This window comes from Erpetoichthys calabaricus, chromosome 12 (genome assembly GCF_900747795.2).
Source record: "Erpetoichthys calabaricus chromosome 12, fErpCal1.3, whole genome shotgun sequence".
Classification (NCBI taxonomy): Eukaryota; Metazoa; Chordata; class Cladistia; order Polypteriformes; family Polypteridae; genus Erpetoichthys; species Erpetoichthys calabaricus.
The window spans coordinates 19,760,336-19,783,728 of NC_041405.2; the positions used below are offsets into that span (position 1 = coordinate 19,760,336).

General features: G+C 40.7%; 1 protein-coding gene across 1 annotated transcript in view; it reads left to right on the forward strand.

Annotated features, from left to right (window-relative positions):
* LOC114644562 (uncharacterized) overlaps window positions 1–23,393 on the forward strand; it is a 337,895-nt gene that overhangs the window by 173,214 nt on the left and 141,288 nt on the right. Inside the window, exons 23-25 of the mRNA XM_051934772.1 lie at window positions 3,948–4,037; window positions 7,233–7,307; window positions 22,787–22,876. Coding sequence (XP_051790732.1) covers window positions 3,948–4,037; window positions 7,233–7,307; window positions 22,787–22,876 — 255 coding nt within the window. The remainder of the gene's footprint in view (window positions 1–3,947; window positions 4,038–7,232; window positions 7,308–22,786; window positions 22,877–23,393) is intronic.

Sequence of the window (23,393 nt, forward strand, 5' to 3'; positions counted from 1 at the left end):
GTGGACTGTTGCTGAATCAAACCAGAAAACAATGGAGAATGTGATCACACTTTCAATTATGGCTTTGTAGAATTGTACTAGAATGGGCTGGCAAATACTTTTTACACCAACTAAATAAATTAAATATGTCCACTTTTTAGTGATGGAAGTGGTTTAAATGTCCCAACTGAGAGTTTTGAGATAGTTGTGCCCAACAATTTGAAGGATTCCACCATATTGACAGTAGAATCATTACTTTCTAGAAGAGGTTGTATCAAATGTTTGCAAAAGTCAGTTACCATTTCCACTGTCTTGGTGGTTTTGAGTACCAGGTTATTGGTAGTGCACTAAGACAAAAGACAAGTCACCTTCTTTCTATATGCAGTTTCATTTCCATTATCAAGTAGTCCAATGATGGTGGTGTCATCTGTGAACTTAATTATTTTTTACTGCAGGTTCAGTGGACCTACAGTCATTGGTGTACAGAGAATAGAGTGGGGGAATGTTCACAGCCTTGAGGGGCACCTAAGCTGGGACAGAGGACACTGCGTACAGAGTGGCCTTTGTTTAGGCCAGCACTCAGGACGTCTGGGTTTGGATTAGCTGGCTGGTTATAAGTATTGCTTATTTGTCCACATTTAATATTAGAGCAGTCTTAGATAATTATTAAAGTATATGGACAATAAAAATGTACCAACACAGTCACTCTTTTTTGGATTGCCCTGGAAATGTTATAAAGCATTCACTCATGGGATACAAGTGGGAGTCTCCATTTGTGCAGGTGACCGCAGTCTTTTTATTTATAAATTGTGGTGGGTGAATGAATTAGCAAATAATAATGGTGACTTTACTGCCAGAATCAACCATAGCTATTATTCTTTGATTTATTAAATTAATACCTGTACAAAGGTTAGAAGACATGTTAGTTATCATCACCTCACAGTACCATTATACTCACTTCCAACCACAGTTCATTGATTCCTCAAGGCAGGGGCTTTTTAAATGTTATGCCTGAGTTCTCCACACTTGTAACAGCAGCTCAGAGGTGGGGACACTTCTTTGCGTTGAGTAGGCAGCTCTGGTTCTCTTTGTGTATCATCTAGTGCTGGTTGTACAGGACACGGTTTTCTTTTCTCATTGACTTTTTCCCAATCTATAGTCATCCTGTGTCTCTTAACAATTTTCCACAGGTCCTCCATTGTTATCCATGTTTGTCTCCATACTTATCTGGCAAGGCATGGAGTAGATGACAGCATGAAGCCATCTCTATTAAGTGGGCCCTCTTTCCACATAAGTCAAAGGCTCATGCCTGCACTGGTTAGCTACATTCAGACTGCCACTCCTGGTATTTCATGGCATATATATTTGAGGCCATCCCATAACATGCAAGGATCTCCCTATTTTCTATATTATTGTCAGCTGTCACCTGCGTACCTAGGTCATAATAAACCCTTCTGCGTCTCACAGGAGAAGAATAGAGTTAATTTATGTGTCCAGTCCTACTTTAGCCATCTATGTCTTTAAGCAGTCCACTCAAATATGCTTCAGTGTCATCTGTTTTTGAAGAGGTACAAGTACCTGCAACAGACCAAGTGATCTTTCGGTCTGTATACTGACTTCTGACAATCTTCTTGCCTACTCCTCTGCAAAGTTGGTTTGCTGGCTGGCTACCCGTAATTGTAGATGTTGTACAGTTTCAGCCAACTGTTTTACCACAGTCCTGCATTCCTGCTGTTCTGTCTTCTTCTAGCAATGATCCTTTTAACTATGCTACTGCAAAAACACACAGGATAAGAGGAAAAGTGTTGAGGCTCTGTCTAAACACCCTGTTTAATGTCCAAAATCAAAAATGAAAGTAAGATGTTAATAGTGGCGAAGCTTCTCATTTTCAATGTGTTATGTCAGCATACTGATGAGGATTGGAGTGACAAGTGGGAGACAGACATCTAGATAGAAAAGGGCAAAACCATGAGATCAAAAATACGTATGTCAAAGTCAGAATGAGAGACAAAATAAATTGTGATAAAATAACATGATCAAAACCAGAAGGAAGGTTTAATCAAAAGGAGATGATAGCATGCACTTTGGAAAATAAGTTTGTTATCCACAACAAAGGATAAGAAAATGACCTGTTTGACAATCTTTAAGCCTTTCAAAAGATCACAGCCTCAGAAGACATGTTCCTAATACCAGCAGAAACAATCACAGTAATCATGATCTTGGATGAATCACATCAGAATAGAACATAAAATTTCAAATAAAAGGAGAAATCAAAATAAAGGTCAGAGTCTTAATCAACAACTCCAAAAGCTCCAAACTGAGTATCAGATCTCCAGCGAAGACAGAAAAGATAAGAATAAAATCCAATTCAGAAGACAATGTCCCTGAGCATCATTGAGTTGCCAAAATTATACTTTAATGTTGGAGTCTCTTCCTGTTCTAATGCAGGTCTCACAAAGAATGCCGTCTTCCAATGAAGGATTTAAGTATCCAGGTAAAAGTAACAGGTATGACTAGCTGTGATTGCGCCAAAAGTGATGTCATTAATCTTCTGGCTGATTCTGTTCCATTATAGGAGAAAACAGAAACTATATTAATAATGGTGCATCACATTTTTTCTTCCAGCTGAGACAATTTAACCTATTACCCATATGACACTCTCATGTATGACAGCTGACATTTAAGTATTTCATTTTCATTGCTTAGAATCATCACAAAATGCTGGTCTTTCTTTGTTTTTGTAGTGCTAATTATTTATATCCTATTACCTTAAAAAAGATCTTCATTAAACAGCTGAACATTTGTTTCCATCCATCGTGTATCAAAACGTTACACATTTGGCACCTGTGATTTGCTAATTTGTAAGGGGGCTGCATGAGTTGACCCAAGTGATAAACCTCCTGTAAACTAATGCACGTTGCTCAATATTATAATGTCTCTGTGTAAATATATGAATAGAAACAATAGTATGTTCTATATCTTTCTGATTGCATGCACATGCTGACCTCATTTTTGATATGAAGTCTTTTTAATGACCCAAATTTGCTTACCACATTAGAAGATATTTTTCTTTGTCCTGATGTCACCAACTTACCCTACAGAACGAATACAAAGTTAAAGATTCATAAGATGGAGGCCTGCTTTTGTTTGCTTTAATCTAAAAAGAGTATCATTTTTAATTTTGACTCTGATAATGTCTATTTCTACACAGGAAAAATCATTATTGAGGGGAAAGAGAGATAGAATCTCTGAGATAAAGAAGGAATTTGACAAGCTGAATGACATTTTGATGTCCAAAGGGCTAACTAAGTGTTCTGTATAAATACAGAAATCTTATCCACTAAAGAAAAGCTTTATAAATAGAAAATATTATAAATGATTTATAAGTTTTCCCCTTGCTTAACTAATCTTCCATCATTTATCTATTTTATGGTAATTGTTAGGTGCCATTCACAAAATGCTGCTCCTCTTTTAGCTTTGGCATTGTTATGTATGAACACTAAATATGTATGCATGTTTGTATTTGAATATGTATTTATTTATTCCAAATGTGTTTTAAAAGTGACTTCATTAAACTAGGTGAACGCTTACATCACATTCATCCTGCATCAAAAATGTACATATTTAGCTCCCCTCTGCTGCTTATTTATGAGGATGTTTCATTAACTTTTCCTAAAGATAAACATGTGGTGTGCTACGTAATACACTTATTCACTGTTTAAAGCAACATCTTATATGTACATAAACTTAATAATAACTCAGAAAGCGGTTTTCGTAAGAGCAGTTTAACCTAATTCTTGATACATCCATTTTTAATAATTTGTATTAATAATTTTTGAGCAACAGTAGAAGTATTGGCTTGTAGCTCACACTATGGAACTGAAGTAAAGGAACAGATTAATAAAGGCAGCCTGTTTTTGTACTTCAAAATCACAATTTTATTATTTGACCTTTCCTCTTAAACACAGGTGGAGTGGTTACTGAGTGATATAAAGGATGAAGTCTATGGAATTGAAAAAGCATTGGACAATCTGAATGGCAATTTACTTTCAGAAGGTGTAAGTGTTAACCAAACAAACCTTTATTGCCAAAAAATAACTTTTCTATTTACAGCTTGAAACTCGAATGTTGTTTGTTTTCTATTGTGCTTTTCTTTCCTGCACTCAACCTAGGCAGAGTGTCCCATCTATTTTCCAAGTTAATAGACTTACCTCCATAAATTAAAGATACTTTCTCACATTAAGGGTTATGAGGGAAAGCCAGTATTTCAAGTCTAGATACCAAGTTTAACTTACCTTTGCGTGTGTTTTTTTTCAGTAACCTAGAAGGAATGATGTAATAAATTAATTTCTTTGCTTAGAACATGAGGAGTTGTCTTTCTGTGTCTTGATGCCTCCAACCCAACACTACAGAACTAATACCAAAGCGCACATTAAGGCCTTGGCATTAATAGGAAGGAAGCCTGATTTCCCTTTCCCTTTAATGCACTCCACTTGACAATTTAAAGTCTACAGAATAACATTTTCCCACACATATAGCCAACATGCATATTACTCTACAATAACTCATTTTTAATTATAATAAAAAAAACTACAAATCTGAGTGTCGGTGTTCTACTGAAGAATGATCTGGACAGAAGTCAGTTCCATTTAATGCTCTTAATCTAGTAAAGAACTAAGAGTAAGGACAGCTCAGCGATAATATAGCATAAGTCACATTTTGCAGTATGAGGGAACGTAGAATTACTGACATGCAGTAATTCTTCAATAATTTATGAAGACAATATATGTAATTGTTCAAAGTTTATTCTTATCCAAAAAAGTAGAATATTCACTTAATAAGTTACCTGTGCTTTCCTTAGTCATTGTGGCTCTTGACCAGATTCTAGATGGCAGGGTAATGTTCCGTTAGCTTTTCCCGAGCTCAAATTCCATAAACTAACAACATGAATACTTATCTCTGCTTATAGGAAAGCTGACACGCCTTTAATTAGCACTCACGTTACAAGGAACAGCAGGACCTCAATGTCCAAGCATAGCGACATTCCTAATTACTTAAATGCTAGTCTCATTTTAAATTTGAGTTTTTCTGGTCCAGTCAATCAGTGACTTTTACAGCTGGACTCACTCTAGCATTTAAGTAATTAGACTTGTAATAATTGGCCACAATATCTTGCATACAACATACGGATATTGTTCACACAATATATAACTTTTGGTCTCAAAATACCATATAAGAGATAGAGATAGCTTAAGAAGACAAAAAAAAATGCTTTCCTCAACATGCTTCTTTAAATTTGAAGGTGAATTCCTGAAAGCAGAGATTTCTTTAGGTGTTGGCAGGCACTGAAGGCAGTGCATTGTATCTGACTCCCGTTTGCATTTTACAGATCTGAATGAAGTGTTTAAATATGATTGTGAGAGAAATACAGTACATATTCAATTTCCTTGTCTCAGCAGTGAGCAGGAAGTAGCGTGGGAACGGCCTGCCAAGCCATGCAAGGGACGCTACAGTGCTTTTATTTGGAATGATATACAGCCTTCTATTGAATGCATCTGAGCAATGCTGAGCTATGTATAACTTAAGTTGACAACACATCTGATAGTTTTCTTAAATGAATTTATATTAGTTTGGTCTGCATAATGAGTAACAAGTACTAACTGTAGCTGAGTAGAAGTGTGCTAATTCAACCTAAAAATATAGTGGGGTAAAAATTAAACAAACTTAAATAAAGTAACAAATAGCTGTACTTTGTTATTTTACACCTCTGCCAGTAACTTCATTAAAACAGGTGAACATTTATACCCATTTATCCATACTGTATGAAACATTTACATGTGTAGAAGCTCTCTACTGCTTACTCATGTGTGTTTTGCTCAGGTTTTTGCAAGTGTGAAAGAAACAGCTGGACACACAACAAAGGTTTGGGGCAGCCACCCATGTAGTTTCCCTAGCTGCAAAAGGCTTTAACATTGAGTACAATGTGTACTGGTTAGAGTCCAACACAGAACTGTTTAAGAATGGAGGATGAGGAGTTTTTAAAGCTGGATCACAGGAAGTGACGCCCTCGGGTCCCGGACAGGAAGGATTTCTCGTGTTTGGTCTGTGGAGAGAAAAGAAAGAGGCTCAGTGCACCCCACCGCCCCCTGGCCTGGTGTGGAATTGTCGTTTCCTGGTCCCTTTGGTTGACTCCCAAGCGAACGTGTGTGACACAAGTGACAAACTTTTTGTATGTTGATATACTTTCACGCTTCTCAATATGTTATTTTCCCACCATACAGTATTTATAACCCAGTAATAGTTATGGATTTATTTGAATTTGTTCCTGGTAAAAGCTGACTGTGTGAAGGCAGGGGGTGTCACAGAGTCCCACACACGAGTACATCAACACAGCATCTGTTTCAAACAAAGGGAGATTATTATTCAAAATACTTTGTGCAAAGCCAATAAGCAAGTTGTTTTCTCTTAATCTCTCTCTCACCACCATACTGCCCTCCTCCAGTCGACTGTTGCCTTCCTTCCTCCCAGCTCCAGCTCACATGGACAAGGCAGTGCAGTCCCTTTTATTGAGGATCCAGGAGTACTTCTTGTGCCCATGGGATATTGCCCATTGGAAGCACTTGTGGGTCATACAGACGTCCCGAATAACGGAGTGCATCTCCCTGTAACTCCCTTTTGTTGCACCCAGGAACCCCAGCAGAGCTGAGCTTCCAGACTAGAATTCCCAGCATTCCCTGCTAGTTTCCTACTACGTACCAATATGCAGGGCCCTTGATATCTAACATCCTGCATGAACAAACATCCCACAGAGACAGTCCTCCCCTGTCCTTCCCTTTTGGCTGGGATGTCCGTCCATCCACTTGGGGAGCCTTTTTCGGGTAAGACATCTTTTTTATCTCTCGACCAGGATGTCTGTCTGCCCACTTGGGGTCTCCCATCCAGGTAAGGAACCTTCCCTTCTCCTGGCCAGAATGCCCATCAACTTGTGTGCTACTTACAATTGATAATTCAAATCATAACAGAATGGTAACCTCATTTTGGAATATGGAGTTTTCTATTAGCCCAGAAGGAAAAAATATGTTCATTTTCTGTTTTGAACATTGGCTGTCTTTGTGTTTTCAAATGTCTCTAGAATGTACTACTGAACTGATGTAAATGCACATATTAATAGGACGGCACCTTGTTTTCGCTTCTTATTCTGCAAAATTACATTTTGTAATGTTTTTCATCTAACCTTTTCTATTTCCACACAGCACAATTTAAGGGATAAAGTCTCTGCAGTCACTGAAGAACTAAACAAGCTGAATGTCATTCAGATTTCAGAACAAGTAAGTGTTCTTTATTATTAAAGACACATTAAGTAAGAATTGCTTTAGAAGTGTTCTCATTACATGACTTATCTGCTGTGTAAAAATACAGAGAAAAATAGGTGGCATACCATGTTTAATGTCCTACAGTTTTTTTTTTTCCATTGCTAAGACAGATTCTGCAATAATTAAGTTGCTTTCTCAAAACTCTTCATATAGTCTGCAATACCAACACACAGCCTGACCAAACAGTTAAGCTCTCCTCCAAAATGAACTACAACACCAAAAAAGTAACACGTTATGTCCTTCTGGAAGAACACTACATCATACACAAAACAAAAGGCCTGCAAAACACTAACAACAGACAGCATTACCTAAAATGTAATATGGATCATCATAAAAGTATCGTCTGTAAAGTAACTGACATTATTTGTCGCAAATATTGTATTACAAAACAGAACAAGTTTGTACTCTAAAAGTGTTCAGGAATGAACAAACCACGCAGCAGTATGTGTTTATATGTTTATTCCTGTCTGTGGTCTACTGTAAGTACAGAGTATTTATTCCTAATCATACAAAAAATATATACCCAACACAAAATGTAGCGTTGAAGAAAATACCATAGAAGTAAAATATACTGTGCATATATATATATGTATGTATATATACACACACACACACCCACACACACACTTGCAGTTGGTCCACAACTATAATAATACCACGCTGTAATGCTAATCCATCCTCTCCCCTGGATTGGGCCACAAGTTCTCATCAACATCACATCTGATATCCTCTCTGGCAATACATCTAAAGTTGTATCTCTTCACATGCCTGATCCATCCTTGGCATTGCTCTGGAGAAAAATCTTGGCATCCAGCATTCATTGCATCCAGTAATGACATCTAATCATGTGGCCGGTGGTCATAAACCTTCCACCTCAATGCAGAAAAGAATTCCTCAATGGGGTTCAGGAAGGAGGATGGTGGCAGAAACAATGAGGACATCCTTGGGTGTGCTGCAAACCATTCTTTGACTGCAGTGGAGTTGTGGAAAGCAACGTTATTCCATACCACAATAAATACCTGTAATAACACATTTGTACTTGGTCTTGATATTAATTTAGCAAATTGCCATATTTCAGTTTTGAATGTCTTATTAGCAGTTTTGGTGACAGTATGTAGGCATGTGCAAAATGGCCTCTGAAAATGTAATGTTGTGATGTTGATGGATTTTGAGTGAGACAGGAATCCATGAATTTTGAAGCATATAGTCACTGAATGCATTTTGTATGAAAGCAAAGAGAAATGCTTAACAGTTTGGCCCACATAAGCTGATGTTGTGGTGACTGCATGAAGAGTTTTGAGAAAGCGACTTCAGTATTGCAGAATCTGTCTTAGCAATTGAAAAAATCTGTAAATAAAAAATGAAATTCAGGTTTAAATAATGACAACTTTTGTCATTCTCGATGCTCCTAAATTGCCAAAATAATCCTGTAGTGTTTGAGCTCTGTCCTCTTCCAAAGTAGTTTCAACAAAGAATGGCAACTTTTCCTGCTAATTTTCCAACATTCCAGAGAAAATAGAAACCATGTTAATAAAGGTGCATTGCTGTTTTTCTGCTAAATCCCCACCTCCACCTCAGAGACAACCGGAACCATTTCCCCTGAGACATTCCCCAGGCTCATGGTATGACATGGCCCCCCCACCTACCACACCTTCCAAAGAGAAGGAGCAGCCCTGGCTAAGAGGTTGTGAACATGAAAAAGGGCATCTGCCTTAGCCCAAAGTAAACCCTTCCAATGAACTAACTTAAAGTGATATATACCTGAAGGTATAGTCAGTATTTCAGCTTCATGATGGCCTATTTGATGGCACTTGCTTCTTGTTCAATGGCGGACTTGACCATGGCCTGTTACTCTCTTCGATAACACCCAGTTCTAACATATTTTTATTTCCAGATCGACTTCAGCACATTTAGCCTCTGGTATCTGGTAGGGGTGCTCACTCAAAATTATGCCAAGTTCATTGACTATATAGTTTTTAAAAATTGAGCTCTTTGTGTCTGAGTTGGTAAAAAGGTCTAGGGTATAACCCTGGCTGTAGTGGTCTCCACTCTTTCCTTCCTAAGGATGTTTACGTGATAAACTCTCTTAGGGGTTCCTTGTTTGGGTTGTCTAATTATGTAATCCACCAAACTCTTGCATGCTGTTACCTCATACCATCCATTGTGCTAGAATTTTAGAGTCGGGGGTGGGCACCAAGACGATAACACATGGTCCCTATCTGGAATCTGTTGAGTGTCAGCTCCTTGATTGTATGGCCAACCCTGCGTCTGTGGAAGAATTTTCACAAAATGTTGACAAAACTGTGCTACGTACTCTAATACAGTGGTGGACTGAAAATCTTGTTCCACCTACACCTTCTTAACCAGACCCAATATTTCCCTCAGCTGTCTCCCATACAGGAGTTTCAACAGAGAAAAGCCAGTAGAGTTTTGGAACACATCTCTGTATGCAAAAAGGGCAAATGGAGACATCCTATTCCAATCTTGCCTATCCTCCCTCACCATTTTCTTCAACCTTTGCTTTAGCATTTAATTAAAGCACTCTACTAAGCCATCCATTTGAGAATGATAAACAGATATTTTCAGATGTTTAATACAAAGCAGCTTTGCAATTTCTTCAAGTGTGGTGGAATTAAAGGCTGTCCCTTGATTCATAAGGATTTCTTTAGGGATGCTCACATGAGGAAACACCTCAGTCAACTCCATAGCAATTTTTTTTAATTACTCACTCTACTGTATATGGGATTACCTCTGTATATAGACAACACCAAAATATATTTGTCTCCACAGGCGGAGATTTTGAGTGGATTGGTTTGATAGAGTAGATAAATTTCCCTGAGGGGTTGAATAAAGTATCTATCTATCTATCTATCTATCTATCTATCTATCTATCTATCTATCTAAATGAGCGCCCATAAGATGCACATGCACTAACTCGCATACCTCATGACAGTACAAGCATGGGATTAATAGAAGTTGCTGCTTTTCCCTTTAGTGATCAGCCACTTGTTGTAACAGGTCATTGGATGTGGACGCAGGGCGCTGGACGCAGGACACATCACAGCGCACGCGCACTGCCGCACTGCAACGAGCCCAAACCACCGGCACACGCTTCTGAAAAACCACAAGCAAAGGAGTCACGGCTCAAAAACGAAATAAACACAATAAACGCAGCATATTTGAATCACATTACAGTATTACAGTACGGAATCCACAGAGGTCCAGACTACACAGAATATTTCAATCACATTACAGTATTACAGTACGGAATCCCCAAAAGTCCAGACTACACAGCATATTTGAATCACATTACAGTATTACAGTAATACATTATTAACATTCCAGCCACAGAAAACACAGAAATGAGACCAGATGGATAAACACAATAAAGGAACGCTCCTTATTAAACGTAAGTGCCATTATAATTCCTAACAGTAAACGACGTATAGCTAACGGAGTCACGGCTCCAAAAAGAAACAGCTCAACTAACGGAAATACAAAAACGAGCCCACATGGATAAACACAATGAACGCAGGCGCCTACAACACGCTTCTGAAACAGCAGAAGTGAAGGAGTCACGGCTCCAAAACAAAAGAGCTCCTATTTGAGATGACTTAGTAACAGAGGTGTTTGGTCAAACGATCTCATTAGACCAGATACCACTTTTAACGCACCGGGCTGTATTAAGTCCAAAGAATATTGACGTTGATCAGATAAATAACCAAGTGATTGAACTGCTACCTGGAGAAAGCCGCCTTTGTCTAAGTACTGACAATTTGGATTCTGAAGACGAAACTGAACATCTTAATTTCCCATTAGAATATTTAAACACTATTAACCCGGCCGGATTACCGCAACACAATCTTAACCTTAAAGTGTGGACAATAGTCATGCTATTAAGAAACCTTAATACTAAACAAGGTGTATGCAACCGGACACGATTAGTCGTGAACACCATGACTGACAATGCTATTGAAGCAAAAGTACTTACGGGATCGCATACTAACAATACTGTTTTGATTCCCAGAATTGACCTTACAAGTTCTGACCTGGAATTACCGTTTAAACTTAAACGCCGCCAATTTCCCATTAAGGTTGCATTTGCCATGACAATCAACAAATCCCAAGGACAGACCATGGACAAAGTGGGCATTTACCTCTCTGAACCTGTATTTGCACATGGACAACTTTATATGGCCTATTCAAGAGTTCGGTGTTCATGTGACGTTAAAGTTAAGGTTGTAAGTTCTCCATACCAAGGACAACTCATTCAAGGACAAGACACCATCTTTACTACAAATGTTGTATATAAAGAAATATTGCATTAACTATCTGTAATCTACCATTTCATTACTTCTTTAGTTCCTATGTACTTCATTTACACCTTTACACTCAAATATATTTCATACATATATATGTAGCAACTCAAGGACAATGTCTGCTTAAATAACATGACGATTAGAATTCTATTTTAATTTAATTATGTTAATAAATATAAATACAGATATATGTATTTAATTAAATCCATAACCTCCCAAAACACTCCCACCCTCCATCGTGTGTCATCCCTCCAACGATTGTATGGAACACAGAGTGATTGACATTCATTCAATTGCGATTCGTTAGAGAATCGGGGATTTACTGGTTTTCAATAACAAAATAGGCTACCTGTGTGAAGGGATCAGAGGTGGATACACTGTTAACAGAAACAACTGCATTCCAGATGTGCTTAAGGGAGTCATTATTCCACTGCTTGCATTTAAAAACAGGGTAGTTTCCTGTGGTTGATGAGAGGACTTGCTAAATCACGTTTACGCATGAAGGTGCAATTGGTTGAGCCAATTTTCTAATTGACACTTCACAGGACATAATTAAGGCACCTGTGCCCAAGATAATATAAAAGGAGCTTTAGTTAGTTAGAAGAGAAATCAAAAGAAACCAAGGGTCAAGAAAGACAAAATTGAGAGTGTGAGCCAGCGTGGTGGTGAGGAAGCAGGTGGTCAGTGGCCCCACAAGGAAACTTGAGAAATGGTGCCCCAGGGGTGTGTCGCTCCTTTTGAACATTCTGGGGCATCAGGTGCAATTGAGGGATCCCTCCAGCCCTCCTGGACTGATGGATGAGTGGCAGGATCACGCAGGTACACCTCTATACATTCTAGTGGATGCCGTTGGATGGTGGTCAAGACAAAAGCTGGAGAGCTGGACCGTGGCTGTTGGCATCTCACCCTGGCTGTAAGACCTGAAGGGTGAGCTTGGGAGATGGAGGATGAAAGACACGCTAGACTGCCAGGAAAAACAAGAAAAGGAAAACCAATGTCTGCATGGTTTTATTGTTGGATTTAAATGTTTGAATGAACCATATTTCTGGTTTGACTGCCCATGATTACATTGATTTTACTCAGTACTATTTATTCATTAATTCAGCTTACAGTGCACTTTATTTGCACTTAGAACTAGGTAATTAAAAGCACTGTGAACACTGTTTGCACCAGTTCATCCATGTCTATGATGAGGAAGAAATGCCAGCTGAGGGCAAGCCGGGCATCAAACTAGAGTGAGATTAGTCAGTAGTGATCCTTTTGACATGGTTTGTGACATTAGATTCATGCAGGTCTGCAACAGATGGAAAAGCAAAGCCAATTATTTTCTCAGCAGACAACACAATACATTTAATTTATTTTTGAAGTGGACTGTTGTTGAACCAAACCAGAAAACGATGGAGAATGTGATCACACTTTCAATTATGGCTTTGTAGAATTGTACTAGAATGGGCTGGCAAATACTTTACACCAACTTGTAACGGCCGACCCCTTTTACCCAGCCGGCAGCTACACCTCCAAGACCAGTGGCCTGGATAATTAACTGAGAAATAATCTACTATCAAGCCGTACTTCTTACCATTTGAACTTTTCCCCACAATCGACGGTGAAAAATATAAGCACACAAACAGGATGTAAAATTAAACAGATTATATGTTTTAAATGAAATATAAAAATAGAAACATATAAATATCCCTCCACCCCAGCAATAACAAAACACCACCAAATATATATAAATATATACAACAAAAACCCTCCCTTGTCCCTGTAACAAATAAACACACAACACGAAAACAACAATGAATGATAAACTGAAAATGAATGAGAATGTGAGTCCGGCAATAATGAAACTGTCCTGAAAGCGGATGACTGAATTAGTGATATTGAGTGGTTTGAATCTCCCCGGTAAAAATGGAACAGCCTCACCGTGAATCCTCGTGTGAATGGTGGATGATTAAGTCCTACCCCGGGGTCTTTCGTGGTGAGGTCCGTGAAATAAATCCGGCAGATGGAAAAACAAACTGGATTGGCAAGCGCGATGTGGACAATAACTGGTACCGTTGGTTCGTGGTCGTGAATGAAAAATCTCCTTCTCTCCTCTCTTCCTTTTCCTTCTCCTCCTGATGGCTTATATAGTCCTGTGACGGCTGGGATTGAATGATTGTAAACAGGTGTTTTCCAGGATGGCGGCTGTGGTCTCCTTCCATCATCCGTCCCCGTTTTTACGGGGACGGCATAAACTGATGCACATAAACAGTAAACGGGACAATGAAACGAGACGCACGCAGTACTGACATTTAAACACTATGTGGCCCCGCTACATTCCCCCCCACCCCAACCTTGGACAAGGGAGGGCCGAAGTACGGCCACATGGATAGTGTCTATCTTGGAGTCAGTGCTGATACCCCTTTGAAACTGGAAATTAACGGGACCTGTTTGAGAAATGATTTTGGCCGGACCTAACCATTTAGGCACTAGCTTGGCGGAGAACCTTTTGCTGGCATCCGAGAGATGGTGAGCTCTAATCCAGACCAAATCACCCGGCTGAAAGTGCGCTTCCTTACGCCGGGCATTATATAACTTGGCATGTCTGGATGTCGAACTCACCAACCTCTGTTGGATTCTCCGCCGTAATTCCTCAATTTTGAATAAGTTATTGTAAGTGGTGGTTTCTGGATTAGGGGCTCTGGGAAGGAGTCGGTCAAGCGGGCCCTTTAGCTGTCTGCCCAGCGCAACCAAAGCAGGCGTCTCACCTGTGGCCTCATGCACAGCGGTGTTCAGGGCAAACCGGAGCTCGGGGAGCCATTTATCCCAGTCCTGATGGCGTTCACCCACATAGGAGGCGATCATGTTCTTCAGGGTCCGGTTCACTCGCTCCGTCATGTTAGCCTGGGGATGGTAAGCTGTTGTCAGGTTTTTCTTCACTCCCCAGGCTGTATAAAGTTCATCTAATAGAGAGCTCGTGAACTGCGGACCCCGGTCTGAGATGATGTTCTTCGGCACCCCCCCAGCGGGTGAAGATTTCGTTCTTCAGGGTGGAGCAGATCTTATTAGTTTTTGCGTCTGTTAATGCAAACAGCTCCACCCACTTAGAAAAATAATCAATCACCACCATCAGGACGGTCTTCCTCGAGCTGGTAACAGGAAAAGGCCCCATCAGGTCGACTCCCAAAGTCTCCCCCGGTCCATCCGCGATTGTCGATTGCAGAAATCCTGCCGGTTTACAGGTGGGTTTTTGAGCTGCTGGCAGGTGATGCACTTCTTCACGTGGTGGCAAACGTCTTTCCGGACAGACGGCCACCACGCAACCCCCAGGATCTTTAGTAAAGTCTTTGTCCTTCCAAGGTGACCACCTAAAGGACTGTCGTGATAGTAATTTAAAAAGTCGGGGATGAGCCCTTCCGGGACGACTAGTTGGTGTTGCAGACCCCCAAGGGAGGATGGAGTGGTCCTGTACAGAACCCCCTGGAGGTCCACGAAGTGTACCCGGTCGGTACGCTGCTGTTCCAGTCCCTGCCTGATGCTCTGGCAGAATGGACTGGTGGCTTGTGCTTGAGCCAGGTCTTCCAGGCTTCTTGGCAGAGGGAGGATCATTTTCTTTGCCTCTGCCAAACACACCATCCCCGGTGGCTCCGACACCCTGGACAGAGCATCAGGCACAATATTGCCACAGCCCTTCCGATAGGTCACCTTGAAAGTGAAGTTCTGGAGGCGTAACACCCACCTGGTTAGACGGGAGGAGGTCTTCGGGTGATTAAATACCCAGGTCAGAGCGTGATGGTCGGTGTACACTTCAAATTCAACCCCCTCCAGATAGTGTCTCCATTTTTCCACAGCCCACACGACAGCCAAACACTCTTTTTCAGCTGTCGAATAATTGAGCTCGGCGCCGTGCAAGGCTCGAGAGGCGTAAGCGATGACGTGTTCAGCCTGGTGGATTTTCTGAGTGAGCACGGCGCCAAGCCCCAGGTTGCTGGCATCGGTTTGTACCTGGAAAGTGAGCTGTGGATCTGGCTGGGCCAGAACGGGCGGCTCTTGAAGGTGGCTCTTTAGTTGCTCGACCGCGTCCTGGCACTCTGTTGTCCACTCCCACGGGACATCTTTTTTTCTTAGTTTGTTCAAGGGAGCCGCTATATCAGCCATCCGGGGAATGAACTTGTGATACCACCCCACTAACCCAAGGAAAACGTTGCAAAGATTTCAAATCCGTGGGCGTGGGGTAGTCTCGGATGGCTAAGGTCTTCTCGGGGTCTACAGTGACCCCCTCAGATGAAAGAATGTGCCCGAGGAAGCGTATGTGGGGTTGAATGAAGGTACACTTCTTCATGTTCAGCGTAAGGTGCGCTTGATGTAATCGTTGGAAGATGGTGTCGAGGTCCTGAAGATGTTGTTTAATAGAAGGGGAGTAAATAATGACGTCATCGATGTATACAAAGCAGATCTTGCCTATCAACCCCCTCAGGACTTGCTCCATGAGCCGCTGGAAGGGTGGCCCCAGCATTTTTAAGCCCAAAAGGCATGACTGTGAACTGGAACAAGCCTTCAGGGGTGATGACTGCCGTCTTCTTCCTACTCCCCTCGTCCATCGGCACCTGCCAATAGCCACTGCGGAGGTCTAGTGTGCTGAAAACTGCAGCTCCATGCAGTGACTCCAGAATCTCATGAACCAGGGGCATGGGATATGCGTCCAGGCTCGTCTTCCCGTTAACCCCCCTGTAGTCCACGCAGAAACGATAGGTGTCATCCGTCTTCTTTACGAGGACCACAGGGGACGCCCAGGAGGAGGAAGATGGTTCGATTATTCCCTCGGCGAGCATTCGATCAAGGTGTTCTTTAATTATGCCCTTCTTTAGTGGAGAAACACGGTAGACTCGGTGCCTTATTGGAACTTCGTCCGAGGTGTGGATCACGTGGGTAACTCCACGGGCGACTCCTAATTTCTCAGTCCACACCTCGGCCCACTTCTTCAGCACCCGGCCTTACCTCTTCGGGCTGTTCCTCCACAGGGGCTGCCGGCCGAGGTGCTTGCGTCACTCCTCACTGCTGCATAGAAGCCAATGAATTCCGAGCCCAGATCTTCTTTGGATTTATGAATGAAGTCGCATACCCCTTCCCCTGGCACCGTATACCCCCTGGGACTGAGATGGATGGTCATCCTCATGGTGGTTAAAGAGTCCAGCCCAAGGAGTAACGGGACGGACAGGTGCCGGTCATCCAGGACATACGTATCCATCTCCCAGGTGGTGGAAAGTACACTGTACCTCAAGGGGACTTTGCCCAGGGCTCTGTGTTCACTCCCATCTGCCAATACAAATCGGACAGACGGGGCAGATGTTAAGTTGTCTGTCGGTCGGCTAATCTTCTTCCACATGCTTGAGCGGATTAAGGTGTGATGGCTCCCTGTATCCACCACCGCATCTACCTGCCACCCCCGCAGCTTCACTGGGACGATCAGGAGGGACGTACTCGCTTGCATGATGGCGAGATCGGCTTCCGACCGGCAAGGTTTGGCTCGCTGGGGTTTTAGGGGCTGGGTTTCTCGTGTACTGGCTTGTACCTTGTTCCAGTACGTTTTTGAGTTTCCCCAGTCCCGTTCCACTTGCGAGCCCACCTTCACCAGGTCTTCCACCGACCCCACCACCCCCCTGAGACCCCCAGCTAACTGCGGGTTACAGGCATTAAGAATGCGGCGGACTACCTCTTCTTCAGACATAGCCGGCCGCCACTTCAAACACAAAGCCCGATATTCATAGGCGAAGTCCCGGATGGATTGCGAAGGCAGTTGCACCATGGATCGCAGCTTGTCCTCCAGTTCAGATTCATAGTCTTCCGGAAGAAAAGCCACGAGGAAAGATCGACGAAAGGATCCCCAGTCTTTAATGTTCTTCTTTGCCGTCAGCCACCAGCTCCGCACCGGCCCCGAGAGGGATGCCCCTATCACCCCCATAAGCTCTTCTATGGTTAAAGGGTTAACAGCCAGGTACGCCTCTCCTTCTTCCACAAAGTTGAGGACATCATCGATGTTATAAGGGACCCCCAACTTGGGAAAGGAAAGGCGCACCCCAGGAACAGAGGGCCGATTGATGTATTCACCCCCCCCACGAGACCCGTACGGCGTTGAATGACAGGGTGACTGACGTAACGTCTGGAGACTCCTTCGGACCTCCCCCTGAAGAGTTTCTCGCCAGCGTTGATCTCGCCTCTGGAGGCACAACACGATTTCCCGCCCCAGGAGTTGAACTTGCTCATTGAGATATTCTTTTATTTTCTCCTGGGAGCTGCTGATGCGAGCCCGCAAGGCATCTTCGCGCCCGAGCGCACTTTCAGCAACCTCGCAGACTTTCTCATCCAGCCGGGTTAGTTGTTGCGCCAGATCTTCCCACGGAGGCGAGACATCCTCCAGGCATTCCTCCTCAGGTCCATGGTGATCTTCGAGGTACAGCGACTGCAACGAATCCACAACCTCCTGCACCGCTGAACACGCTCTGACCGTGACGTGCCGCGCCCCGGCTACTCCATCATCACACCGCGGCGAAGCAATGGTGTCGTCCTGCTCGGCACGCACTATAGACATGTTAAATGGGGAAAATGTTTAAAGGCAGACAGCGATAGATATTTATTTAGATTCCTCAGAGAGGGCACCACTTTATGTAACGGCCGATCCCTTTTACCCAGCCGGCAGCTACACCTCCAAGACCAGTGGCCTGGATAATTAACTGAGAAATAATCTACTATCAAGCCGTACTTCTTACCATTTGAACTTTTCCCCACAATCGACGGTGAAAAATATAAGCACACAAACAGGATGTAAAATTAAACAGATTATATGTATTAAATGAAATATAAAAATAGAAACATATAAATATCCCTCCACCCCAGCAATAACAAAACACCACCAAATATATATAAATATATACAACAAAAACCCTCCCTTGTCCCTGTAACAAATAAACACACAACACGAAAACAACAATGAATGATAAACTGAAAATGAATGAGAATGTGAGTCCGGCAATAATGAAACTGTCCTGAAAGCGGATGACTGAATTAGTGATATTGAGTGGTTTGAATCTCCCCGGAAAAAATGGAACAGCCTCACCGTGAATCCTCGTGTGAATGGTGGATGATTAAGTCCTACCCCGGGGTCTTTCGTGGTGAGGTCCGTGAAATAAATCCGGCAGATGGAAAAACAAACTGGATTGGCAAGCGCGATGTGGACAATAACTGGTACCGTTGGTTCGTGGTCGTGAATGAAAAATCTCCTTCTCTCCTCTCTTCCTTTTCCTTCTCCTCCTGATGGCTTATATAGTCCTGTGACGGCTGGGATTGAATGATTGTAAACAGGTGTTTTCCAGGTTGGCGGCTGTGGTCTCCTTCCATCATCTGTCCCCGTTTTTACGGGGACGGCATAAACTGATGCACATAAACAGTAAACGGGACAATGAAACGAGACGCACGCAGTACTGACATTTAAACACTATGTGGCCCCGCTACATACTAAAGAAATTAAATATGTTCACTTTTTAGTGATGGAAGTGATTTAAATTTCCCAACTGAGAGTTTTGAGATAGTTGTGCCCAACAATTTGAAGGATTCCACCATATTGACAGTAGAATCATTACTTTCTAGAAGAGGTTGTATCAAATATTTGCAAAAGTCAATTACCATTTCCACTGTCTTGGTGGTTTTGAGTACCAGGTTATTGGTAGCGCACTAAGACAAAAGACAAGTCACCTTCTTTCTATATGCAGTTTCATTTCCATTATCAAGTAGTCCAATGATGGTGGTGTCATCTGTGAACTTAATTATTTTTTACTGCAGGTTCAGTGGACCTACAGTCATTGGTGTACAGAGAATAGAGTGGGGGAATGTTCACAGCCATGAGGGGCACCTAAGCTGGCACAGAGGACACTGCATAGAGAGTGGCCTTTGTTTAGGCCAGCACTCAGGACATCTGAGTTTGGATTAGCTGGCTGGTTATAAGTATTACTTATTTGTCCACATTTAATATTAGACCAGTCTTTGATAATTATTACAGTATATGGAGAATAGAAATGTACCAACACAGTCACTCTTTTTGGATTGCCCTTGAAATGTTATAAAGCATTCACTCATGGGATACAAGTGGGAGTCTCCATTTGTGCAGGTGACCGCAGTCTTTTTATTTCTAAATTGTTGTGCGTTTGCTACTTTCAGACTGCCACTCCTGGTATTTTATGACATATATATTTGAGGCCATCCCATAACATGCAAGGATCTCCCTATTTTCTATATTGTAGTCAGCCGTCACCTGCGTACCTAGGTCATAATAAACCCTTCTGCGTCTCACAGGAGAGGAATGGAGTTAATTTATGTGCCCAGTCCTACTTTAGCCATCTATGTCTTTAAGCAGTCCACTCAAATATGCTTCAGTGTCATCTGTTTTTGAAGAGGTACAAGTATCTGCAACAGACCAAGTGATCTTTCGGTTTGTATACTGACTTCTGACAATCTTTTTGCCTACTCCTCTACAAAGTTGGTTTGCTCGCTGGCTACCCATAATTCTAGATGTTGTACAGTTTCAGCCAACTGTTGTACCACAGTCCTGCATTCCTGTTGTTCTGTCTTCTTCTAGCAATGATCCTTTTAACTATGCTACTGCAAAAACACACAGGATAAGAGGAAAAGTGTTGAGGCTCTGTCTAAACACCCTGTTTAATGTCCCAAATCAAAAATGAAAGTATGATGTTAATAGTGGCGAAGCTTCTCATTTTCAATGTGTTATGTCAGCATACTGATGAGGATTGGAGAGATAAGTGGGAGACAGACATCTAGATAGAAAAGGCAAAACCATGAGATCAAAAATACGTATGTCGAAGTCAGAATGAGAGACAAAATAAATTGTGATAAAATAACATGATCAAAACCAGAAGGAAGGTTTAATCAAAGAGAGATCATAGCATGAACTTTGGAAAATAGGTTTGTTATCCACAGCAAAGGATAAGAAAATGATCTGTTTGACAATCTTTAAGCCTTTCAAAGATCACAGCCTCAGAAGACATGTTCCTAATACCAGCAGAAACAATCACAGTAATCATAATCTTGGATGAATCACATCAGAATAGAACATAAAACTTCAAATAAAAGGAGAAATCAAAATAAAGGTCAGAGTCTTAGTCAACAACTCCAAAAGCTCCAAACTCAGCATTAGATCTCTAAAACTTGTCCAGAGAAGACAGAAAAGATAAGAATAAAATCCTATTCAGAAGATAATGAAGCTATGATTGTGCCAAAAGTGATGTCATTAATCTTCTGGCTGATTCTGTTCCATTGTAGGAGAAAACGGAAACCATGTTAATAATGGTGCATCACACTTTTTGTTCCAGCTGAGACAATTTAAACTATTACCCATAAGAAACTCTCATGTATGATAGCTGACATTTAAGTATTTCATTTTCATTTCTTAGAATCATCACAAAATGCTGGTCTTTCTTTGTTTTTGTAGTGCTAATTATTTGCTCATTTATTTATTTATTTAATCCTATTACCTTAAAAAAGATCTTCATTAAACAGGTGAACATTTGTTTCCATCCATCGTGTATCAAAACGTTACACATTTGGCACCTCTGATTTGTTAATTTGTAAGGGGGCTGCATGAGTTGACCTAAGTGATAAACCTCCTGTAAACTAATGCACGTTGCTCAATATTATAATGTCTCTGTGTAAATATATGAATATAAACAATAGTATGTTCTATATCTTTCTGATTGCATGCACATGCTGACCTCATTTTTGGTATAAGGTCTTTTTAATGACCCAAATTTGCTTACCACATTAGAAGATATTTTTCTTTGTTCTGATGTCACCAGCTTACCCTACAGAACTAATAGAAAGTTCCAGATTCATAGGATGGAGGCCTGTTTTTGTTTGCTATAAACTAAAGAGTAGCATTTATTTTTATTAATTGTATAAGTTGTGCAAATGTAATCTGCTTGATTATATAAGATGTTACTTTCTTGAAATAAAATTAATTAACAAAATTGTAAAATCTCCAGAAATATATGAACACAATAAAAAATCAGTAAACAGTTTTGTATCTTGTTGATTTCATGCATGGTAAAAGTGCACTAATGATTCAGTTTTGTAAATCCGCTTGATATCATTTCAGATATAAGATATTTTTAATGACCCATAAAAACATTTACTCCGTTTTTGCTTACAACATTGGAAAAACTCTTTCTTTGTCCTGATGTCACCAACTTACCCTACAGAACGAATACAGAGTTAAAGATTCATAAGATGGAGGCCTGCTTTTGTTTGCTATAAACTAAAGAGTATCATTTTTAATTTTGACTCTGATAATGTCTATTTCTACACAGGAAAAATTATTATTGAGGGGAAAGAGAGATAGAATCTCTGGGATAAAGAAGGAATTTGACAAGCTGAATGACATTTTGATGTCCAAAGGGCTAACTAAGTGTTCTGTATAAATAAGGAAATCTTATCCACTAAAGAACAGCTTTATAAATAGAAAATATTATAAATGATTTATAAGTTTTACCCTTGTTTAACTAATCTTCCATCATTTATCTATTTTATGGTAATTGTTAGGTGCCATTCACAAAATGCCGCTCCTCTTTTAGCTTTGGCATTGTTATGTATGAACAGTAAATATGTATGCATGTTTGTATTTGAATATGTATTTATTTATTCCAAATGTGTTTTAAAAGTGACTTCATTAAACTAGGTGAACGCTTACATCACATTCATCCTGCATCAAAAATGTTCATATTTAGCTCCCCTCTGCTGCTTATTTATGAGGATGTTTCATTAACTTTTCCTAAAGATAAACATGTGGTGTGCTACGTAATACACTTATTCACTGTTTAAAGCAACATCTTATATGTACATAAACTTAATAATAACTCAGAAAGTGGTTTTTGTAAGAGCAGTTTAACCTAATTTTTGATGCATCCATTTTTAATAATTTGTATTAATAATTTTTGAGCAACAGTAGAAGTATTGGCTTGTAGCTCACACTATGGAACTGAAGTAAAGGAACAGATTAATAAAGGCAGCCTGTTTTTGTCCTTCAAAATCACAATTTTATTATTTGACCTTTCCTCTTAAACACAGGTGGAGTGGTTACTGAGTGATATAAAGGATGCAACCTATGGAACTGAAAAAGCATTGGACAATCTGAATGACAATTTACTTTCAGAAGGTGTAAGTGTTAACCAAACAAATCTTTATTGCCAAAAAATATAAGTTTTCTATTTACAGCTTGAAACTCGAATGTTGTTTGTTTTCTATTGTGCTTTTCTTTCCTGCACTCAACCTAGGCAGAGTGTCCCATCTATTTTCCAAGTTAATAGACTTACCTCCATAAATTAAAGATACTTTCTCACATTAAGGTTTATGGGGAAAGCCAGTATTTCAAGTCTAGATACCAAGTTTAACATACCTTTGCGTTTGTTTTTTTTCAGTAACCTAGAAGGAATGATGTAATAAATTAATTTCTTTGCTTAGAACATGAGGAGTTGTCTTTCTGTGTCTTGATGCCTCCAACCCAACACTACAGAACTAATACCAAAGCGCACATTAAGGCCTTGGCATTAATAGGAAGGAAGCCTGATTTCCCTTTCCCTTTAATGCACTCCACTTGACAATTTAAAGTCTACAGAATAACATTTTCCCACACATATAACCAACATGCATATTACTCTACAATAACTCATTTTTA